General features: G+C 38.0%; 1 protein-coding gene across 8 annotated transcripts in view; it reads left to right on the plus strand.

Moving 5' to 3' along the window:
* The window catches only part of PLSCR1 (phospholipid scramblase 1), a 34,767-nt gene extending 16,239 nt beyond the window's left edge, over positions 1 to 18,528 (plus strand). For 5 of the 8 annotated variants that reach the window (XM_019748913.3, XM_019748915.3, XM_074333974.2 and 2 more), the window contains 5 exons: positions 423 to 465; positions 3,392 to 3,612; positions 4,714 to 4,875; positions 14,486 to 14,647; positions 17,599 to 17,788. In XM_019748913.3, coding sequence (XP_019604472.2) covers positions 423 to 465; positions 3,392 to 3,612; positions 4,714 to 4,875; positions 14,486 to 14,647; positions 17,599 to 17,655 — 645 coding nt within the window. In that variant the 3' untranslated portion in view covers positions 17,656 to 17,788. Of the gene's footprint in view, positions 1 to 422; positions 466 to 3,391; positions 3,613 to 4,713; positions 4,876 to 14,485; positions 14,648 to 15,825 lie in introns of all 8 variants that reach the window. The other 3 variants (XM_019748919.3, XM_074333977.2, XM_019748918.3) reach the window with 3 other exon arrangements.
* Positions 18,529 to 24,654: the final 6,126 nt, after the last annotated feature.

Consider the following 24,654-nt stretch of genomic DNA (forward strand, 5'->3'; position numbering starts at 1 on the left):
GTCTTACAAAACATGTAGGGGAACTTATCACCTACTACTATTAATGATTTCAAATGCACTTGAAAATAACATGTTTTATATTTGTAGAAAAACAGTCTTTAAGTGGATAAAGGTCTTAATATTTTTTAAGACCTTTTCTAGAAGGAACATTTTTTTCTTGTTTTTATAGGGATTCCAGTGTAAGACAATTTTATATGACCTGAATTTGCCCACGTTAATAGTGAACACATTCAATAAATATTTTTAATTAAAAATATATTAATTTTAGTTGTACTTAGAAGTAATATAAACCATCATTAAATATTGATAAATATTGATGATTGATTATATGCATTCTTTAAAATGTAAAAACAGTAATATTAATTTGATTGGCTTAATAAACACATGATATAATTTACAGCCTAATTTTTTTCACTCTATAGATAGATCAGATACTGATTCATCAGCAAATTGAGATTCTGGAAGGTATGTATTTATTGTATTGATTATATTTCTAGAAAGAGAAGACATTTATGCAGATAAAGGCATATCAGCAACCACAAATATAACACTTTCACTGATGTGGAATGAATAAGCCTGGTTATTTACAAATGTCTCTCGTCATAATAATGAAATGATTGTCAGCGGCTTATTTCTTGAAATTAGGAGTCAGGTGGTAAAATACTATTACTCTGGGCATCTGTCCTTGTGATACTGATTTTAACTTAGAAGGAAACCAGTCAAAACTTACTTTTACTCCCCGCTCTGTCTAGAAGTCCCTTAAGCGATTTCTCACTTTATCTGCCTTCTATGATTTCAGCTGTTTTCTCCACAATTTGTGATGACCTTGAGATTGGCACAAAGCCACATGAGCAGTGCAGACACCTTAGTACATTTCCAAAATGAATACACTTTTTTTAATTTGGATGGGTATGTTTTGGAAAATTGTATCCCTGCCCCCAGTTTCTCTTGGGAGTTCAGATGAACCCTGTAAAACCTTTTTCTAGGAGCTGAGGGTTATCACCGTGAGTGTTGGAGGTTGCTGACCAGCAGGCCTAGAGGGCTGGCTTCCTAGACAGCACTCCTGCTTGTGGGAATCAGGCTTGCCTCCAACAGATGTCTCCATGGGTCCAGGGCTCCTCAGGTATAATGAACTTAGGAAGCCTCTAGATGTCTCAGAACTCCTGCCCAGGGAAAGAGAACCTTGGGTAGATTTATGAGCCTTAGTGTCTTCATTGTACATACAGAGTTCAGTGAAAATTCTGCTGGTTTTTCGAATATATATATTCACCTCTCTGCAAAGCTTCTTTCCACTAGTAGAGGTTATACTATGAATTACACTAGTTGATAATTTGATTAGAATATATAATCTATTATATTTCGATTACTTACAATGTACATTGTTAGATACCGTGTTTCCCCTAAAATAAGACCTAGCCGGACAATCAGCTTTAACGTGTCTTTTGGAGCAAAGATTGATATAAGACCCAGTCTTATTTTACTATAATATAAGACCGGGTCTTTATAATATAATATAATATATAATATAATATAATATAATATAATATAATATAATATAATATAATATATAATATAATAAATAATACTGGGTCTTATATTAATTTTTGCTCTAAAAGATGCATTAGAGCTGATTGTCCAGCTAGGTCTTATTTTCGGGGAAAAAAGTTATTTATAATATTCTCATTTTTGTTAGTTTATTTAAACTGTGTTTTCTCTGGAAAGGAGCTCTTTGATGTTGGATAATTTGTATCCTGAATTTTTAAAAATATTTTATTCTAGGGAATTTATTTTTTTGAGATTATAAAATCCCCCAAAAGGACCCTGTGCATTATACAGGGTTCCAGTCATAGTTTTTGGATTTATAAATTTTATATATTTTTGAAATATACAGGTATTAGTCATGAAATATAAACTAAGTTCCAAATTTAGTAGTTATTAATTCTTCAGTTTTTTAAAAAGGAAAGTCTTTCTTTTTTTTTTTTTTGTCTGTATTTTAACATTATGAGTAGTGTAAAGAGATGAATATTACTTGGTTTATTTTTAGAATCTGAGACTAGGACAGGCACCTTTCCCAATTCAAAACTTAATAGACAGTAAAGACATAGCATAGAATTCATTTGTTTTCATTTTTTCAGTAGGAAGGAAACAGAGATGTATAATCCCATTGATCTCATTTTACAGATAGACAAACTGAAGATTTTTGAGATTTAGCCCTTAATGAAATACGTATGTAAATAGAGCCCATCTCATAAATCAGTTTAATTTTTTTCTCATGAAACATTTGACTGACAGATGTTGAGGTTAAGGGTGGTTCTTACAAAAGGAACATCCAGGGCCTGTGGGAGTTGGAATAAACATGCTTAGGGAGGTCATGGTGATAGAATTTGTGCAGGATGTCTCTGAATAAAAGCCCATCCACACAGATGTTAGAGAGTAGTTTTTGTCTCCACATATTGCTTTTAATTGCTTGTTATTTGGGTGTCTTGTGACATCCTATGTCCCACGTTAATAAGGGCTATGGACAAGTGGGACCATGAATTACTCCTTCCTCGCTCTAAGCAAGGGGCAGTTTCCAATGCATGGCTTAATGTGGGAAGCCCTTCGGTATGATACCAGGCGGGTGTCAGTATTCAGCATATCTCTGTTTCCCCAGTGAAGAGACCAATCCCCTCTAAGGAGCAGAGTTCCCTCAGGATGCCCGTAGTCTAGATATTCGGAGTTGCAGCCTTGTTGCCAAGCACATTTCCCCCATGTCTAATCCTGGTCTCCTACTTCTGAGCAGCTTCTGCTGCTCTAAACAAGGGTGCCCTGAGCCAGTGTGGTGTTCTAATTCACCTTCCATTTTCATTCCCTTTTTACACATGTGCATTGAGAGTGAACAGTTTCATTACCTTCCCTCACACAGTGCAAAAAGATAAGCCATAAATATGGTATAAGACAAAATCTCTAGTCAATTTATTTACTATACTGTTTCATAAAGCACATACATAGCAATCATCCTCGATCCGCCCCCTTAACCAAATAGCTAAAAACTGAACCAATGCACCTGGACATGTGCATGCAGTGGCATGACTGACCATCTGCAGCATTGCACCACCCCTCAGCCGCAGAGTTTCCCTTTCCGACACACGCCTGTGGAATTAGGAAGATACACGTTTTCTTTTCCATACCTCACAAAGGAGCTCTTCATTTCTTTATACATTAGTACCCTCTCCTCCTCCTCTTCCTTTGCCATTTTTCTTCTGTCTGAATCATCTCTGAACACCTTTTCCTTTCTTTTCCCCTATGTTACTTGAAGTATCATTTAAAAATGGTATGGCTAGATATTACAGTATCTTAGAATAGAGTTAAGATTTTTTTTAACATAATGGTTCCCTGTTATGTTTTTTAGTCATAACAAGTTTTGAAACAAATAATAAATACGAAATTAAGAACAGCCTTGGGCAGAGGATTTACTTTGCAACGGAGGATACTGATTGCTGCACCCGAAATTGCCTTGGGGCTTCTAGGCCTTTTACCCTGAGGATTCTTGATAACATGGGCCGAGAGGTCATCACCCTGGAGAGACCACTGAGGTGTGTCAGCTGTTGTTGCCCCTGCTGCCTTCAGGAGGTCAGTGAGCAGTTACCTTGGGAATCTGTAAAGTAGTGTAACAAGAATTGTCCCCCTTTCACTGAACCTATGTAATCAAATGAGATTTAAGGAAAATTGGTCCACAAGCTATTGGTTTATGCTTGAGAGTAAATTAGACAGGAAAGATGAAAAACAGTGAGCAGAGAGCCCCATGTCCCTGAGTTATTTGTGTCATGGGGTTGAGCATCCACTCAGAGACGAGACTTCTTGATCTCCAGAGAGAGCTGAGAAGAGAAGGCCCTGTGGTCAAGTGCCTTCCTTTAAGTAACCGTGAGAATCTGGCCAGAGCCAGGGGAGGAGCACCACAGAGAATATGCTAGAACAGAGTAATTCCAGGAGCAAGTGTCTAGAAGAATGCGGAAAAGGACAGACGTGTTCATCTCACAATTTCGGCCAACCTATTTTGGAACAAACTTAAAGAAGCTTCCTCTGAGAAATCTCAACACCAGTGTTTTTCAGTTCTCCATTTCTAAGCATGAATATATTTGAGTCCCCTTTAATAGGGATATATAGGCGAGAGTACCTTCTGTTCCGTAAACAGCAGGTGTCAATTTCATAGTACCTGTCAGCCCACAGGTAGAGCACGTGAAACTCACTGGAGACACCAGGGCAGAGTTTACAGGAGAGGGCCTTTCCCTGTATCCCCATTGGCCTGAGGCCAGACCTGCTTGGTCAGTCCTTCCATACAAGCAGCTGCCACACATGATACAGACAAAGACACAAGCACACAGACATTTGAAGTCTAATACTGCACTTATTTTTAAAAGGTAACTGAAGCTATTCATACTGAATTATCATAAGTGTGGAAATGTAGAACAGTGCTTAAGTGTGGATGCAGCCTGCCTGAGTTTGTGTCTCAGCTCTTCCACTTTGTAGCTGGGAAATCTGATACAGTTTAATTAATCTCTGTTCTTCAGTTACTTCATCTATAAGTAGGGATAATAATACCAACCTCATAAAATATGTTGTAAATCAAATCATGGTTAGAATAATGTCTGACACTTGGAAAGTATTCAATAAATGAGAGTTATTATTGGACATAATTATCACTACAATTTATATGTTCTTTTGCTCTTACAGATAGAAATCCAAGCTCCTCCCGGTGTGCCAGTAGGTTATGTGGTTCAGAACTGGCATCCATGCCTACCAAAGTTTACAGTTCAAAATGAGAGGAGAGAGGATGTACTTAAAATTACAGGTCCATGTCTTGTGTGCAGCTGTTGTGCAGATATTGATTTTGAGGTAAGAGATGTGATCATGTTCATAGGCTTTGTTTTCCTAATGTAAGAATAATATAAATTGGAGGATGTTACGAATATATCAAATAAATATGTGTATCCTGATATCTCAAGAGGGAGACAATGTGCTCAGATCTTTAGCTTTAATCAGAAAGGTGGTTATTGCTCTCATTGAGCATCAATGTTGATTATGCTAAATTGGGGGGAAAAAAACAGAGCCTCGTCAAATAAATGTAAGCAAAACATCTAACATTTAAATGTGGTGGTTTCTGTATGGAGGCACTACATACAGAGAGTGCCAAAAAAATGTAAGAAAAGAAAAAACTGTTTTAAAATTGTAATACTCAATATTTACAGATAACAAAAGATGAATACAAGTCACGTTTGACCTCTGCAATTACAAGAAGTGCTCAAAGTGGTTACCATCAGTGAGACACTTCAGATTAAGGTGAACTACTGCTTGAGCATAGATAACATCTCTTAAAATGTGTACATTTTTTTGGCACCTCCAGTATTATCCATTTTAAGTAGGACATTAACCTTGTCATCTGAGTCTGACTGCCAAAGCGTATGGATCTTTCAGTCTGAAACACAGGCTGCCAATGGTCTCGGCCCCCTTCAGAAGGTCTGATATCTTTGACCTACAAAAGTCCTATTATGCAAAGAGAGCTTTCAGGAAGATAGTGTAAGACATACTACCCAATTAGGCTTCTCTATGGTCTCTTTATCTCTGTATTAAATTCAATCATTAGAAACCACAACATGTCTGTATACTTGCTATCTGGAAGAATTTCATTACAGCAAGTTTCCAACAGATAATCTAGCCTAGTAGCTCACCTTATTTGACTGCAGATGTTAAAAATCAGGAGATTTTATAACTTAATCTTGCTTTCTCTTGTTCTATTGGAAAATCAGAAAATGTGGTAAATTAGGCGCACATCTCTATAAAAGGGACAAAAACCTGTCAGTACCTGAGTACTGCTGCCCCCTTGTGATAATAAGTGAGAACTCGGCCAGTCTCCCCTGACTTTCTAAGGTTTTCCACTCTCCACCCTTGTTCTTTCGTATTATCTGTTTGGTCATCTAGTCACATGATATCCAATTCCTGTGTTAGACCCTGGTTATATAAAAATGAATCCTTCCCCTCACTGACTTAAGAGTCTAATGAGGGAGGCAGACAATTCTAAGAAAACTCATATGATGTAATAGAGACTTTGTATAGATTCTTACAAAGGGATATGGACTGTGGGGGAGGGATGTATACTGTGTATGAGTAAAGACTTAATAGGTTTATGTATAATAATAGTTCTTATGTAGGGATTATCATTCCTATCAAAGATCCAGAGTGGTAAAAAGCTGATTGTTCTTTCTGGGAATATTAAAAAAAGTTTGGCTAACATATATTTGTGGAAAATAAGTGAAAATACTGGTGAAGCAAGGCAGACTGAATTGTGAAACTTGCATACTTAATGCTAAAAAATGTAGAAATCATCCAGCAATCCTTCTCAATGGAGGCCTTAGAACATCTATTATATGTACCAAATTAACTGCTGTGCAAATCCAGTGGTGCTACTAAGTACCATCTTTGAGGAGATTGAGAAAATTGTCCTTGAAACATTTTCTGTAAGCTAGGTAATGGGAAGTTTGAAAGCAGAAATTATCAATATGAGGGACCATGGTGGAACATGAATTCCATTTGGGTGTCAGTGGGCATGACAACTTGGTTTAGAGACACAGCAGGAGTCTTTCTATAGGAAGAAATAATTCAAAAGACATTTAATGAGTGTACTAACTGAAACTGATTCGTGGATTTGTTGTCAGTTGAGGATGAAAGAAAATTTGGAGATTATTCTGATGTCTGAGGATTAAGAAGCTGGATGAATAACGATGTCATTGGCCAAGTTAAGAATCTTGGAAGAGAAACAGTTGATTTATGGGAAACTAATAATTTGTATTTGAGTTGTTTTGGATTTCAGGTATGTAGAGGGAAAAGTTGAGGGTTTTTCAGCATACTGATGGTAATTGAAGCCGTGAGAAGATTATTTCAAGGGGTGAATAGAAGAAAGATAAGTTAGATTTCTTATCTCATGGAGATGATAAGGGAATCTGTCTCCAGGACTCTTGGTAGGAAGAAATGTGCCTACATGAAACTGATATACCAGTCCAGCCCACTAGATGAGTTTGGAATCTGAATTTATACCACTTTTATGGTTCAGGAATCTCACAACATAGAAATTTGCTTTTTCACAACGTTTTGCCACCAGAACACAGTGTAGTGAAAACCACCACTAAATCTAAGCCACAGTGGGAAAGGAAATGACTCATAGCTACATCATCGTCATTGGACATGTAGATTCCAGCAAGTCTACCAATACTGGCTATCTGGTCTACAGACGTAGGATTGACAAAAGAACCATCGAAAATGTGAGAGGAGGCTGCTGAATTGAGAAAGGGCTCCTTCCAGTATGCCTGGGTCTTGGACAAACTGAAAGCTGAATGTGAGTGTGGGATCACCATTGATAACTCCCTGTGGAAATTTGAGACCAGCAAGTATTATATGACCATCACGGATGCCCCAGGACACAGAGACTTTATCAAAAACACGATTACGGGCACCTCTCAGGCTGACTGTGCTGTCCTGATTGTTGCTGCTGGGGTTGGTGAATGTGAAGCAGGTATCTCCAAGAATGGGCAGACCCGTGAGCATGCCCTTCTGGCTTACACACTGGGTGTGAAACAACTAATTGGTGTGAACAAAATGGATTCCACTGAACCGCCTTATAGCCAGAAGAGATACGAGGAAATCGTTAAGGAAGTCAGCACCTACATTAAGAAAATGGGCTACAACCCAGACACAGCAGCATTTGTGCTGATTTCTGGTTGGAATGGTGGTGACAGCATGCTGGAGCCAAGTGCTAACATGCCTTGGTTAAAGGGATGGAAAATCACCTGTAAAGATGGCAAAGCCAGTGGAACCACGCCTCTTGAAGCTCTGCATTGCATCCTGCAACCAGCTCGTCCAGCTGACAAGCCTTTGCATCTGCCCCTCAAGGACATCTACAAAATTGGTGGTATTGGTCCTGTCCCTGTGGGCCGAGTGGAGACTGGTGTTCTCAGACCCGGCATGGTGGTCACCTTTGCTCCGGTCAATGTTATAACTGGAGTAAAAATGTTGAAATGCACCATGAGGCTCTGAGTGAAGCTCTTCCTGGGTTTCAATGTCAAGAATGTGTTTGTCAAAGATGTTCGTCATGGCAGTGTGACTGGTGACAACAAAAATGACCCACCAATAGAAGCAGCTGGCTTCGCGGCTCAGGTGCTTATCCTGAACCAGTCAGGCCGAATCAATGCCAGGTATGCACCTGTGCTCAGTTTTCACACAGCTCACATTGCTTGCAGATTTGCCGAGCTGAAGAAGATTGACCATCATTCAGAGAAAAAGATGGAAGATGGCCTGAAGTTTTTGAAATCGAGTGATGCTTCCATTGTTGATATGGTGCCTGGCCCACATGTGTTGAGAGCTTCTCTGACTACTATCCTCTGGGCCATTTTGCTATTCATGACATGAGACAAACAGTTTCTGTGGATGTCATCAAAGCAGTGGACAAGAAGGCAGCTGGAGCCGGCAAGGTAACCACGTCTGCCCAGAAAGCTCAGAAGGCTAAATGAGTATTATCCCCAATACCTGCCACCCCAGTCTTAATCAGTGGTGGATGAACGGTCTCAGAACTGTTTTTCTCAATTGGTCACTTAAGTTTAATAGTGAAAGACTAGTTAATGATGACAATGCATCATAAACCCTTCAGAAGGAAAGGAGACTGTTTTGTGGACCATTTGGTTTTTTGTGCATGTGGTAGTTTTTAAATGATTAGTTTTTAAAATTGGTACTTTTTAATGGAAACAACTTGACCAAAAATCTGCCCCAGAATTTTGAGACCCATTAAAACAAAATTTAATGAAGAAAAACAACAGCAGCAACAACATACAAATGTATCCCAAGTGAGATATCACCAGTGGGATAGCTGCAGATGGCAGAATCAAATGCAAAAACACGCAAGGAAATCAATCATGAAGGGCACCCTCTGTTCCTACAGAAATAGCCGATCTTCATTTGGGCAGATTAAAAAATGACATAAGGCTCTAGGAACTAACACTCCAAGAACAAACTGCATATAATAGAATAATCTGCAATCGATCATATAAGAAATACCTAAACAAACATTAAAGAGACAAAACAAGAAATATAACAGGAAGAATGAGACTCATAATAAAGGACAGGAGGATTTGTGAACAAGCCAAATAGAACCCCTGGAAATGAGGGATAGTCACTGATGAAACCCCATTGGAAAGTATGAGATGCAAATTAGATACAGATGAAGAGAAAATTACATAACTGGATGATCAATATGAGGAAAATAAAGGGGAATATAAATTTGAAGGGACTCAAAAAAATTGAAATGACAGGGAAGCTATAATAAACAACTTCTCGCATATGCTAAAGAGGAGCTGCAGATAAGACAGAATGTACTGAGATAATATTCAAAGAGATAAATGACAGAATTTTGCTGACTTGATGCCATGAATCCTCAGATTCAGAAAGTGCAAGGAGTTCTGAATAAGAAAAAGACACCTAGATAAAGCTTAGATAAATTGCAAACATCAAAGGAAATCTCATATCAACAAGTGGGGGGAGGGGAGGAGGTTATCTGTAATATGTAATTCCCTTACCATTAGGGATTTTGAGCATTTTACTTTAGGTTTACTGACTACTTGTATTTATTCTTTTTGAATTGTCTATCCATACCTATTGCCTGTTTTATCTATCGGGTTGTTTAATCTTTTTGTGTCGTTTTATAAATGTAATTTGTGTGTTGAAGACATCTGTCCTCTGATTTGAAAATATTTTACACAAATATTTTTTTCTGGACTTTGTTTATGATATATATATATATATATATATATATATATATATATAGAGAGAGAGAGAGAGAGAGAGAGAGAGAGAGAGAGATATCATAAAAATACACACACACACTGGGGTGCCAAAAAAATGTATACAAGTGGACACTTTGGTCATCATTGCTCCAGCAGTAGTTCGCTGTAATCAGAAGTATCTGGACACTGATGGTAACCACTTTGAGCACCTCTTGTAATTGCAGAAGTCAAATGTGACTTGTATTCATCTTTTGTTATCGGTATTAAGTATTACAATTTTAATACAGTTTTTCCTTTCTTAAAATGTGTATACATTTTTTGGCACCTTCTGTATATATCTCAACACAGAAATTTTAAATCTTACATAGTCAAATATATATTTTAGTAGCTTCTGGTTCTCCTGTCTTGATTATGAAGTTCTCCCCAACCTTATCTTTATCTACTCTTTTTTTTTTTTTTCTTTTTTTTTTTTTAATCTTTTTAAGGTTTAAATCTCTAACTCACTTGGAATTTTATTTGTACAACATAAGATCAAACAATTCTTTTTCTTTCAGATGACTAGGCAACTTGTCACAATTTATTAAAAACTATTTATTTAAGTAAACTATTAATTCCTTGCTAAATTGAAATACCATAAATTCGTATCAGTAATGGGATCTATTTCTCGATTCTCTTCTCTGTTTCATTGATCTAACTATCTGTTCCTACAGCAGTGGCTTATGATTCAACTATGGTGATTTAATGACATATCCTATATCTACTCACAGCAAAACAATTTCCTAGTCTTCTTCATCATATTTCCTTGCTGTTATCAAATGTTTCTTTTCCTGTGAACATTAAGGTCATTTCATTCCATTGTTCAGAAGTTAGAATTGGTACAATAACAATGGTGTTATATTAATCTGTTTATAATTTTTAATTAACATATTTATGATGCTAAACCTGTTTCATCTCACAAGTGTTGTATATTTTTCTTTATTCATATTTAATTTTGTATTCTGCAGAAGACTATATAGGTTTTTTTTGCATATACAACTTTTATTTTTAATTTATTCCTAAGTAATTTATAAGCATTATTATTAAGAAGAAATATTTGTATTTTTAGGGACTTATTACTAGTATTGAAAACTATTTATTTTTATTACCTTTTATTCAGTGATGTGCCTGGATTCAAGTTTTAAATTTAGAAGTCATTTTTGCTATGTTTACTTGGTTTTCCTAGGCATAAAATCAGAGCAAATGAAGTCATTTTAGCTTTTCTAATATTTAGTTACCAATTAGCCTTTTTTTTCCCAGCCTACTACAGCAAAATTAAATAATAATGCCAGTTGTGGGAATACCTACTGATGATTTTAATTTGATTTCCTTTGATGAAATAACAAATGTTTCATAACCTAGATATTGACTGTGTTTTTTCAGTGTTTTTAAAAAAATTTTCAGTGTTTTTTAATTCTCATTTTATCTAGAGCTCATATCAGCAGAACTAACTTTTTTTTTTTTTTTTTTTTTTTGGTAAAAGACAAGATAGAAAACATTTTATATTTATGTTAAAACTATGCAGCTCTGCCATTGTAGCATGAAAGAAATCTTTAAAAAGCATAAATACTGGGTGTAACTGTTTCCTAATAAAATTGTTTACAAAAACAGGCTAGATTTAGCTCATTAACCATTGTTTGCTGACCCCTGACCTAGATTTGTATTAAGAATTGATACTTAACTTTCTAAAAGTCAGAATATCATAATGGTCATGAATACAGACTCAGGAGCAGAACACCTGGGTTTGAAATCCATCCTGACAGTTTCTTTTCTGTGTGAAATTAGACAAATTACTTAACCACTCTTTGCTTCAGTTTTTTTTATGTGAAAACTTTGTGTAATTATAGTACATATCTTACAAAGCAAAAAATTACCTAATACTCATAAAGCATTTATATGCCATGCTTTCATATACTAGATGTTACATAAATGCTTAATTAGTAAATAAATAAAATACCTTTTCAGCATCTGTGGGTACACTTATATGTTTTTAATTATATGATTTTCTAGTATTTTACAATTTATTATAGTATATTCTTACCTAGGTTCTATGTGCTAACGTCCTACTTGGATTTTTTGCATACTTTTTATAATGAGATGAGCCTATAGACTTCTTTTTAGAATACCTTTATCAATTATTTTTTAAAAATAAGTAAAATTTAAATTTAATATTAATATAATACCAGATTATTTATTCCAGAAGCTGAAATCATTTCATTATATAGAAATTTATCCCAGAAAACATTGTTTTTAAAATATTATCTAGAATTTAGTTAAAAATTATCTAGTGTGGTTGACTTTTCAGCTGTAGTTCATTTTGCACATTTCTGAATCTTTCTATAAAATTATATATTCTGCTTCTTACATAAATTGTAGATATCTTGCTGTAGAAATCAAAGAGGGGAAATGTTAATATCTGTTAAGTCTAGTGGTAGGATTATGGTGGCTGATAAGTTATCTTTTATCTATTTCATTGTAAAATATCTCAAAAATTAAAAATAACTAAATTAACAAATAAAACATGATTTTATTACTAGCTGCAAATGCTTAGATGACAGCTATTAGCAAGTAAAACACTAGCATATCAAAAGAGAGAATTTGTATCAGTCTATTTTCCCACAGTAGTGCCACATAACAAATAACCCCTAAAGCTCCGTAGCTTAAAACAACTTGCATTTATATTCATGTTTATGGGTCTGCATGTCAGCTGTGTTTCAGCGGGTATACCAGAGCTAGATGGCTCTGATCTAGGCTGTAAGTTGGCCACAGGCCTGCTCCAGGTATGTTCATTCTGGAGCTATATAGCAAGAATAACAACTTGTATCATGCTATTCTAGTAACTGATCACTGGAGAGCAAGAGCCAGGCCAAACCACTTAGCCATGGTTAAGGTCTCTGTTCATGTTACATCAACATTCCATTGGTCGAAAAAGTTACATGGCCAAGGCTAAATATCAATGTTCTGGGAAGTATACTAGGCTTACAGTGGGAGGGAGAGTGAGTGAATATTGATGAACAGTAATCCATGCTATCACAGTTTTCATATTGAAAGTTTATTTCAGGTTTGTTAAGAACTTAACTACTCACACCCAAATAAAATGAGTAAATTGTTTTTAGTTTCCACACTGTTGCCATGCAGCAGCCTACCCATTTGTCTTCTCTTACCTGCCCCTAAAGAAAGCAGGTAAGACTGTGAGACTGATCCTTTCAGGGACTTTGCTTCACCTTTGTGCTTACACCTTATGTCTCCCTGTTTGGCCCCAGAAAGATGGCTGGCTAGTCAAAGACAGGTAGGACTCCCCACAGGGCGGGGGCAACCCAAGCCAGACAAGCCACGTGGGGACCATCTGGGGAACTTGCGGGGTCAATAGAAGTGGGCACAGCCCCCCACCTTCCCCCCGACTAAGGAGAGCCTCTGCATCTGTGGCTGCATTCCATCCCACCACCTGCAAGGGAAGAGATTCAATGATGTGCTCTCCATCTATTCATACGCATAAAGGTTTTGTCCCTTGGGGAAGTACTTATCCTGGGACTTACAGTTCAGCTGCCTACAGGCAAGGGTGATTGGCTTAAATCAGTTTCCTATTGTAATGTATGGGATTCACAGATCTTGAGATTGACAAGCTTTACTTCTTTCCACACTTAACTAATAAAAGCCATGTGTTAGCCCGATTCCGGGCTCAGTCCTTAAGGCTGCAGTCCCTTGGCCCCGCTTGCACTCTACTCTCGTCTACTGTCTTTCTTAGCCTTGTGCACAGCTCTTGTCCTACGGGATGTGACACTACACATTTAATTAGCAGCTCCCAACCTGAGCTAGGGCTTCAAAGGGTGTGCTACCTTGTATACCTTTGAAAAAGACACTTCTCTTCCTGGGTTGACACAGCCCTACCGTGTGCACCCCGTGATGAGTGTGGCTCCATTCAGATCCCACATGCCCACGTGGTAGGTACATTTGTCCAGCTACCATCTGTTCAACTGTTTCTGATGGCCCTGGGCTTTCCTCAGGCAGAATTGTAAAGTTAGAAAAATTTTACTTTGGAGCTCTTATTTTAATACACTCTTCCTTTTTCATTGTTCTTCCACCTTCCTGTTTTACCCTAACCCTTAACCTGCATTTGGAATCTGGTCAAGTTACTTAACTGGATACTTTCCTCCTCTTTCCCAGGCTCTTAGTACTTCATGTTTTCCTACTGATGGTGAGAAACACCATCACATTGAAACACTCGGCCTGTGTCAACTAACTCTCTGTGCTTCTCTTAAAGCAGATATGTCACATGGTGGTTTAGTTTACTACTTTCCTGATGGCTTCTAGAAATTTCATCAAAGAAACATTTCATATTTGTATCTTTTCCTGCTTAAATTTTGTTTTAGATCAATTCAAAGAACTTAATGTATAATGGAGAATGTCAAATATTTCAGCAAAACTACTTTCACATAAGTTAGTTCTCTGTACCAAAGAAACCATTTTTTTCATGTGTCTATAAATAAATACAGGAATTTATATGCATCTAAAATAAAGAGTGGTAGAATTTTCATAGTTAGGTATTGCACATTATTTTATTCCAACTTTTAATGTTGTTTTATTACTAGTTTTCTAGAATTATTTAAGACCGTCTTTTTTTTTTTTTTTTTTTTCCAACTTAGATTAAATCTCTTGATGAAGAAAATGTGGTTGGCAAGATTTCCAAACAGTGGACTGGTTTGGTGAGAGAAGCATTTACAGATGCTGATAACTTTGGGATCCAGTTCCCTTTAGACCTTGATGTGAAAATGAAAGCTGTGATGCTGGGCGCGTGTTTCCTCATTGTAAGTCCATTCTTGCTAATCTTGGGTATAGATGATTTCTTTAGTAGCATTCTGAAATGATTCAGTAAATTGTACATTTTTAAACGGCCTGCTTAAATTTATAAGTTTTCTTTAAAGGGGTCCCATTTCATCCTAGCTCTGAAATTCCATTTTCTCCTGATACTCTGGATTCACAAATGACTAGTTTCTCTGTAAATCTATTCAGTTTCATAGGGCAATAGAAGGACCTTTGGGGTATTACGGAAAGGCCCTGGTCTTTGGGGATTTTATCTAAAAAAAAACAGGTGCTTTGGAGAGGACTTCAAATATGGGCTTACAAGGAATAAGACTCAGTGAAACAGGTGATTTCCTCCTGATTCATTAAAATTAAATAATCTAATATAGGAATGTCACCGTCATTAAGAGTAAACATCTAATCAAGCCATGGATGGCACTGTCAGTTGTGAGGAATTACGTGGGACAGAATTGTGGTTCTGAACTTGTCTCCCACTAACTCACTTAGCCAGCTTTTCAAAATCCCAAGTATCAACTCAGTTCAACTAAATCACAGGCTCATATTCAGAAGTTTGTATAGCTCCCCAGGTGACTCAATATGCAGCCATAGTCAAGGATTCCTGGGACTAAGTAGTGGTTCTCAACCTTAGCTGTACAGTAGGAACCCCTGAGTAGCTTTTCAAAGTCCCTGTGTCGATATTGCACCTGGGCAGAAATCTAAACCTCTGGAGGTGAAATGAGCCTCCAGGTTGTTCAGATCACTCCCAGGTGATTCCAACGTGCAGCAAGGTTTAGAATACTAAGGTGACTATTTTAAACATGTACTTGAGGGTGCAAATAGAAAAAAACAAAAAGTGAGAGAATATATAGAAAAAGGATCCAGGTACTTCAACAAATAAATATCAGGAAAATAAAAATATGAAAATAAAATGAAAGACTTAAAAGACATCAATTTAATAGAGTTGGTAGACTCAGAATCTAACAAACCAATATAAAAAGACATTTACAGTTTTTTTCACATAAGTTCACATACTTCTTTCTATAAGAGTGTGACTTGTAATAAAGGGTTACTGAAAAAGAGACATTTACAGGTATTCACAGAAATTTGAACATTGGCTGGCTATTTGATGATTGACTTATTAAGATATATTATGGTTATGTGAAAATGAGTCCATATTTTTTAGGGTCACATACTGAAGGACGATATGTGATCAAAAACTACAGTGAATGCTGCTGCCGAGTGCCACCCAGCAGAAAGGCAGGGATTTTCAATACAGAAAGCGGCGTGTCAAACCTTAGTAATAGTGTGCGACAAGTTTCAACTTGTTCAGTGCAGTCAGTCAGGTGTGAGCTACGGTTGAGAGAAGGTGTGTTTTTAAAGTGTGCCCGTAAATCATCCTCCATCATGACAATGCTCCACGTTACACATCGCTTCTGGTACAGCAATTTCTGTCAAATAAACACATTATAGTGTGTCCTCATCTACCTTATTCACTGGATCTGGCACCATGCAACTTCTGGCTCTTCCCCAAAGTCAAAATGATTCAGAACATCTAGGCAGCCACGACAGCGCAACTAAAGACACTCACAAAAGAGGACTTCCAGAACTGCTTGAGAAAGTGGCAAGGACGATCGGATAAGTGTGTTCGAAGCAAGGTGGGGGAGGGTATTTTAAAAAGGATTAATGGCAATGTGTCTTCTACTGTAATAATTTTTTAAATAAATTTAAACATTCACCGTATTTTTTGATCACACCTCATATTTCAATATAAAATGGTATGATATCACACATTTGCATTTAAGTAATGGGGGTGAAGGCAGGAGAATCTAGGGGATGTATTGATCATATTAACAAGTGAATCTGAGTGATTGGTTATTTGGACTTTATTGTTATTCCATCTAACTTGGGATAGGCTCAGTATTATTTTCTGTATAAAGTTTTAAATAGAACCACAGTTCTATTTAAAAATTGCGTTTTCAAGAAGTGTTTATCTCACATGAAAAGTAAAATTTAACCTTAACCTTAGGGGTATAACCAAAGTTATACAGAGCACAAGTAAAGATACAGTGTGTATCGGCAAGAGAAGGCAGTCTGAGGTGTATGGGTAGATGAGACTTGGGATTTTTAGAAAATGACTATGGGATAGATTGGGCTTCTTCTAAAGGACTTTTAAGGATTGGGCAACTTCTTTTACACATTGGGAGGATATTGAAACTTGTTTAGTTAACTGGTTAGTTTTAAACTAAGTATAAGTAAAATAGTTACAAACCCAAATTTTGGAAAGCTAAATCCTGGTGACTGTTTGAGAAATGGATTGAAGAGAGGTAAAATTGCGGTAGTGCAATTGCAAGTGCTTGGAAGTAGGGATTAAATTATTTCTGTTGAAGGAATAAAGGAAAATGGTGGATGTGAGAGATAAAATCCATAGGATTTGACATACGTCATGAAGGAGAGGGTCTAGTTAGATGATGATGGAGTGAGACAAGCTGGGGAACATAGTGGACAAGTTTGGAAGAGAAATCATAAACCTGGGCCAAAAAATTTCTGAGAAGCATTCTAACTCTAAGATGGTTATCATTCCCGTGGAAAAAATCTACACGTTGTACATGGGATTCCAGTCATAAAGAAAAGTTGTATTACTAGAGAAGGAGTACAGAAAGTTGAGGAAGAAAAATTGAAAGAAGAACATCCTGAAGGACATGAGAAAAAGTGAAATTTAGAGAAATTACCAGAGGTTCATGCAGACATTAATAAGTGAATAGAATTATAGGATTTGATTAGTATTAAAATAGAAAGCTGAAGCTATCACCTTTTCCCAGGTCTACTTATTACAGTCAGTTTTTCTTGCTTAGCAGATATGTTACTGTGTTTCATTATATCCCTTAGCATTTGTGTATCTGAGAATGAATATCTGGCTTGTTGCCGGAAGTCATTTCTGTATTTTGTTTTTATTTAGGACTTCATGTTTTTTGAAAGCAGTGGAAACAGAGAACAGAGAGCAGGCGTGTGGTAGTGGATTAATAAAAATCTCTTCAGAAAATGTGAAATCTGCATATTGATTGTTATGTAAAACTCAGTGGAATTTCTTTTTTTTATTGAATTGACTTAACAGCATGTGTGAATTACACTGTGATGCAGGTATATTATTTTACTTTTCAAATTATAGTTTATTTTCTGTATCACTTCATAAGTGTTTTTATATATTTTCGTTGATTTTATACATTTTATTTTCCATTGTGCATTTCAGAGACAGAACATAGGAATTTTAACATTTAACTACTAAACTTCCTTTGATAAATTGCTTTGAACTATACTCTGGTATTTTCAATTTTTATAGCAAAATTAAAATAATTTTAACAAAATTATACATTATTTTATTAACTCTGGTTATAATTTATTTTGTAGGTAACAACTAATGTTATTTTGCAAAGTGTATATTCAAAAAAGTTAAAAATGAACAAAACTTCAGTTTCCTTTACAATTATGTTCAACTAATGTTCTATTCATATTACCAAAGAAAAGTAAAATACATTGTTTTTTAATTCAGCAAATTACACTATAACTTCTGTAAGCTGATCTGCTTCTATGAATAAGATTTTTATATTGGCAAGACTAATTTTTGGTAAGTTTCAATGAAAAGACGATTCTGTCCCAAAGAAAGACACATGTAAAGAGTTAATCTAAAACTAGAGTATTGTTATAATTTTTGATGCAATTATGTACACATAGTACGCTTAGTGCCTATATTCTATCGTTCATAGAACATGGTTGTTACGAGATCATTCAGGTATTAAACATATATATTCTATCAGAGTATAAACTGCAATAATGGACTAGTAAATTATTATCACCAACAATCAAAAACAAATAAAAAATTATTGATATATTTCTTTGCATGTTATTGTTTTAAAACTGAACAATTACTTCATATGGTGTTCTGAACCTTACACATTTACCACCCCCTTCCCTTTCAAAAGAGCATCCATACCTGTGCTGGAAACTAGGATTTCTATCTGTCACAAACTTAAAGGAATTTTTCACTCTGTTTTGTAGGGAAATTTGGATTGAGTCAGAGGAGATGCCCAACCCATTAATTTCATGCAAATGAAAAATGTGCTTAGGACAGTACTTAGGGGAGAGACTCCCTTTCATCTTCAGCAAATTCCACCGACACGCTAGCTCCTAATGTTGAGAACATTGGGATGGCAAGAGAGCTACAGGAAAAGCTAAGTCTAGACCACTTTTCATTAGTAAAATAATTCACCAGATGCTAGATTCCAATGATGAGAAGTAACCATGGCGCTCACGTTCAGTTTGTAGATGGTACAGACAGCATGCCAGGTGAAGTGAGTACTTGCATAGCTGGATTTGGTGGCATTAGTTATGCCACTTAGAGAAGGGGAGGGCTTTCCAGGCCAGCTATCAGGTATCACAACCCACTCAAAATGAGACTAGAGGTAATGACATTATTTCTGTCACAGCTACTTCCCCTCCCCCTCCTTTTCTTACTCCCCTTACTCCTCTGCTTCTGCGTAGAATTCATCTGATGAAGCGAAGTAAAACTACAACTGATTTGAATAGTTTCTTCTTTCTTTAACTGTGCAAGGAAGATTTGGGCAGAAACCCATACACTATCTGCTGAGTCCATTTAAGTTCAAATACTAGAAAAACAATCACTTGTAAAGAGAAAAATCACACGTGAAAAACTAGGAATTTAAATGAGAAAAATACCAGGAATTTCAACAAATGTCTTTATTTATAATGTCAGCGAGATTTGAAGGAATGTTGCCTATTTATTTCTGGAACAGGCAGTAGAGGAAAAGGAACATTCTGATGAGGCAAAAATGTTAATAAAGTTGAAAATATGATGAACACATTTTAAAACTATGATGGAGACACTGGGTGATTGCATAAAATAGATAATACAATAAAGTAAAGGGATTTTAGAAATTTTCCCAGAAGTCAGATAAATACAAAGTATAAAGGGAAAGGTGATTCCTGAGGAACAGATACATCAACTTCAATTTATGCACAGCAGGACTCCAGAAATCAGAAATCGGATGGAGCCAAAAGGATAATAACAGAAGAGTAAGAAAACTTATCTGCAGAAGGACAGACTAGATCTGAGCCCCCACCATAACCAAGGAGTCTAAGTGATCATCCTGAGCAGTGTGACAAAGAGCACCTGAGTGCCACTCATAGAAGGAAGCCATAGGCACAGTGAGGGGATTGCGTTTTAATGCTTGATGAGCTGGCCTTTCCTTTTGTTCAGTACCTGTATTTATCTAGTCAGGGGTTGGGTTCAGTTTGCAGTTTCTGGTTATAGTTACCCTCGGTTACCCCAGGCTTCAAATTCTTCTAGTGAAAACATAATATTGAAGATGAGGGCTAGTTTGTCAGAGGGTTTATTAAGATCCTCAGAGGGAATCTGTCTCTCAGCATTCCCAGCTAGAATTCCCTGTTTTACTCAGAGCCTGTTAGCCTAGGGTTGGGGAGAGGGAGACAGTATTCTCTGATGTTCAATCTAAATGTCAGTCTTAAGCAGCAGTTTAAATCTGAGGCCACACCCCAGTTCAGTATAATCCCAAAGTCAGAGCCTGGGGTCTTGGCCAGTTTACCTCTAATCAGGTCATCATCAGGAGGCATTCACAGAGAGCCCAGGACTGGCTGGACATCTCAGAGCTGTGCTGGGGTGTCTGTGAGGGGAGTTGATGGGTGATAGGATGTGGGGAAAAGGGTTGATAGCACCTTTCAGTCAAGAGACTCAACAAGTACACAAACATAAGGATCCCAGTTAGAAACATGGCAGAGTGGGAAAAGTTCAGAAAAGTAAAATAAGGCCACCCCTTCTGGGGCCACTTGCCCTGTGTGGCTTGGCTGGGGCAGAACTGCACAGAGTATGGAACCTACTCTTGTCCTAGGACAGTAAGTGCCTTCTGTATTCCTGCCGTGTCATTTTCCTAGCTTTCCCACCCCACACCCTAAGCAAGATTTCTTGGCCTGAGAGGAAATATGAAGGGTGAGAAGTGTCTCATCCTGCCTGGAAGTGCTTGAGGCCCAGGAGAGGGGAAGTTTAGGGACACACCTAGGGCCTAGGACCCAGGTAAGGCAGGTGGGTGGTGACAGTGTGGAGTCATTGGGCGTTGCTTACTGAGGGGTAAGTGTGGGGAGAAGATGCAGAGGCAGGGGGATGTAGCTGTGTTTTCAATTTTGAGAAGAAAGTTCTGGGTGGCTTGTCTGGCTAAGGTGTCAGGTGCCTGGTCAGAGAGCCTTTAGGGGTGGCTGGGGGAGAGGGAATAGAACTAAAGTGGACGAGCTGCTGGGAGAGAGGAGCTGCTCCAGGCAGAGACAGTTAACATGGCCAGAAAATCAAGTCTGGGCTCCTAGCCTCCAGTCAGCTACCCTTTGCAAACCAGGTGTTGAGACTGAATGGAATTGGGGCTCAAAAAGTGCTACTGTAATTGTAATGTAATGAGAAGGAACTCAATAAGAAATTCCTGCCATCACTTAAGGAAAAAAAATTTTTCAGCTTCCAGGAGAAATTACTCCTATAGTGCCCCAGAAGGACACTCAGAGGTTGACTCAGACACTTGCCTGGCTTCTGTCGGTGTCCCTGCTCCACACACCATGCCCCGCTGCCTGACTCTGCACCTAACCCTGTCTCTTCTTAGGAAGTGTCCCTCCCTGTGCCTTCATTTCCTCAACTGTTCAGTGGGCGTGATAACAGTATCTACCTCATAAATTCTGGGTGAGGATTACGTGATCTAATGTACGTCAAGGCCCTTGAGCAGGTTCCTGAAGAAAACTAGAGCAGAAAATGAAAACACTGCATGTTAGCAATAACCAAAAGTTTTTAAAACAGAGAAGTGGCTAAAGCTAATATAGAAAATTTTGGCCAAATTGAATTTCTGTGTTGTGGCTTTAAATTACATCTAAAATTCATTGTAAACCCACAGATGAAAACTGTCCCGTTGGAAGAGGGAGGATATTTTCACACAGGATACCAAATTGGGGACCCATTCTTATCTCAGAGGAGAGTGGAGTGTTATCTGGGTACAGAGGCCTTGACTTCCCTTCTTAGTCTCACAGTCTCCAAATGTGGCAAGGCATGAGAGTCAGGGGCAAAAATCTGGAGCATGAGACCTGATGAAATATTATTAACTGGAAAATAAGGGTCTGAACTAGAAGCTCTGGATTTATAAGCAGAGATGGCCATAAGATGATACCCTATAGAGTCGACTGGCCATAGATTTCTGAATTTACCTGTCTCCACACGGGGCATTCAAGTTAAACTTCAATATATTTTTAGTATTATGTGGTAGAAAATATACTAAGAGGGTGCCAGAAAAATGTATACACATTTTAAGAGAGGAAAACTGTATTAAAATTGTAATACTCAATATATACTGATAACAAAAGATGAATACAAGTCACATTTGACTTCTGCAATTACAAGAGGTGCTCAAAGTGGTTACCATCAGTGTCCAGACACTTCTGATTACAGCAAACTACTGCATGAGCAACGTTGACCAAAGTGTCCACTTGCATACATTTTTTTGGCACCCCCATTATTATTTGTGCCAAAAGATGGCTTATAAATTTACCCAAGTTGGAAACCAACTAGATTTGGAAAACAGAAGCTTGAAGCCAGCTTGTCTACTAAAAGCAATTTATTTCTATCAGTGGATTCTGATTTTCCATCATTCACATATTGAGGTTATTCTGTCTGACGACAAGAAAGAAACATTGGTTTATTTCTTCCTGTATTAGAAGATGCTTTTGAGAATTAGTTGCTAGGAAACATTTCACCTTCAATCTAACATTGAAAACAGACAGCAGCTATCTAGAAATATTCCAGAGGAAGTCTCTGTTAGATGAAGTTTACAGTATAAGTTGGATCATAGTCTACTATGATGAACCTACTAAGCACACTTCTGTTAACTCTTACTGCCAGAATTCTTTCCCCATTATTGTTATTCACAAGTTGAAGAGGATTTACTTGCACATTCATTTTGTTTATAAATCTTTTGTTTTTGTTTTTGTTTTGTAAATAGTAACAGATTCACTCAAATAATTCAGATAAATGTATTTGTGGCAATTGTTTTCTGGAGAAATTGAATAGTCAAAAAATAAACCTCCAGGTTTTGGGGATACCGGAAAGAAAAAAATGCAGTATTCTACCCATTCACCATACAGTGAGGCAAACCAGCCAGTAAGGCCGGTCACTGAAATGTGCTATTTTACTGCCTGGGCTTCACTCTGTCCTGGGAGAGTCCTGGCATGAAGATGCTGAGTTCATTTACAACTTCCCCATCAGACACTTAGGAAGCTTTCAGGCAAGAGAGACACAAACAAAAAGAAAAGCTAATTATGGAAAAAAACAGAGACATTACTGGTAGCAGGAAAAAATTAGAAGAAAAAAATATAATACCTCAGACACAAAAAACATCTGGATTTTCAGTCAAGATGACGGAGTAGATAAACTCTGTGCTTGCCTCCTCTTCTCATGAACACATCAAAATTACAACTAAACTGTAGGACAGTTGTCATTGAGAATAGCCTGAGATCTAGCTGAACAGAAGTCCTACAATGAAGGATATACAGAAAAAGCCATATCGAGACTGATAGAAGGGGTGGAGACACAGAATGAGCTTGTACCACACCTGTGTGTAGCAATTAAAAATTGGGAGAGGTGTCTTGGCTGAGGAGGACCCCCCTAAGGAGCAAAAGGCCCCAGCCCCACACTAAGACTCACCAGCACAGGGTTCCAGTGCCAGGAAGTAAAGTCCCCACAACTTCTGGCTGTGAAAACCAGTGGGGATTGTGGCTGAATAAGACAGAGGGTTCCTGGAGTGCCAGATGCTCCTCTTAAAGGGCCTACACACAGACTTACTTGCTGACCGACTCATTCGCTCTGAGCTCTAATGGGACAGCAACCTGAAAGACACCAGGGACATACAGGCAAGAACTGAATTGTCTGGCTGCAGGGAGAAGGCTAGAAGGTCAGCTTCCTTCCAGACAGAAGTGCTGGCAGAAGGCATTGTTCCATTGTTGAGCTCTCCCCTCACCTCTCAGCATGCAGACTTAGGCAGGAACCATATCTGAGTATTCTTCAACCTGGCTAACACATTTGGCTGCCCTGCTGACTCCCTGAGCCCCTGCCCCATCCAATATGTGGGCCCACCCATGCCATTTCCAATGGCTTTTCCATACAAACATCCTGACTTGGCTTATGCTATACTTTTCTAAAATCTCTCAAAGGTTCACAAACCCAAACAAGTAGCATTTGGCCTCAGCATGCCTCATACCTCTTGCTAGAAGCCCCAGGGTCAGCACTAGCAGCAGCTGGCCTCAGTTTACAGCTTAGCCTTTCCCAGGCGCCTCCAAGTCTAATGTGGGTGGTGGGTATTTGCAGATTACTTTCTTGCTCATTCCAGGTGGCCCTGGACAAGGCACAGGATGCAGCTGCACTTGGCCGGGTGGGGCCTTTCCCAGGAGGCTGCGGGGCTGGCATGCCAGTGGCTGGCTTCAGACCAAGCTGGAACACAAGCTGGCTGCATCTGCAGTTGACACACCCAGAGGGCACACTGGGCAGGCACCAGAGTCCTGCTTAAGTAAATTATGCTTCATAGGTACAGCCCCTGCACCAAAGTTGCCCCACTGTAGTCACAGCCAGTCCTCACAATAAATCAGCCAGAGAGTCAATTCCTCCCACTGATATGCAAACAACAACCAAGGCTCAACATCAACAAAAGGGCACACACAATTCACAAAAGGGACATACATGAAGCATTCAGCTCAGCTGGCCCTGGAGACTGTGCCAATGGGCCCTACAGCACACCTACTACATAAGGCCACTCTACTAAGACAGGGAGACATAGCAGCTCTACCTAATACATAAAAGCAAACACAGTGATGCAGACAAAATGGGGAGACAAGGAAACATATTCCAAATGAAAGAAGAGAACAAAGTTCCAGAAAAAGAACTAAACAAAATGGAGACAAAGCAATC

Source organism: Rhinolophus sinicus, chromosome 17 (assembly GCF_057876585.1).
Source record: "Rhinolophus sinicus isolate RSI-liver-muscle chromosome 17, RSI-T2T, whole genome shotgun sequence".
Classification (NCBI taxonomy): domain Eukaryota; kingdom Metazoa; phylum Chordata; class Mammalia; order Chiroptera; family Rhinolophidae; genus Rhinolophus; species Rhinolophus sinicus.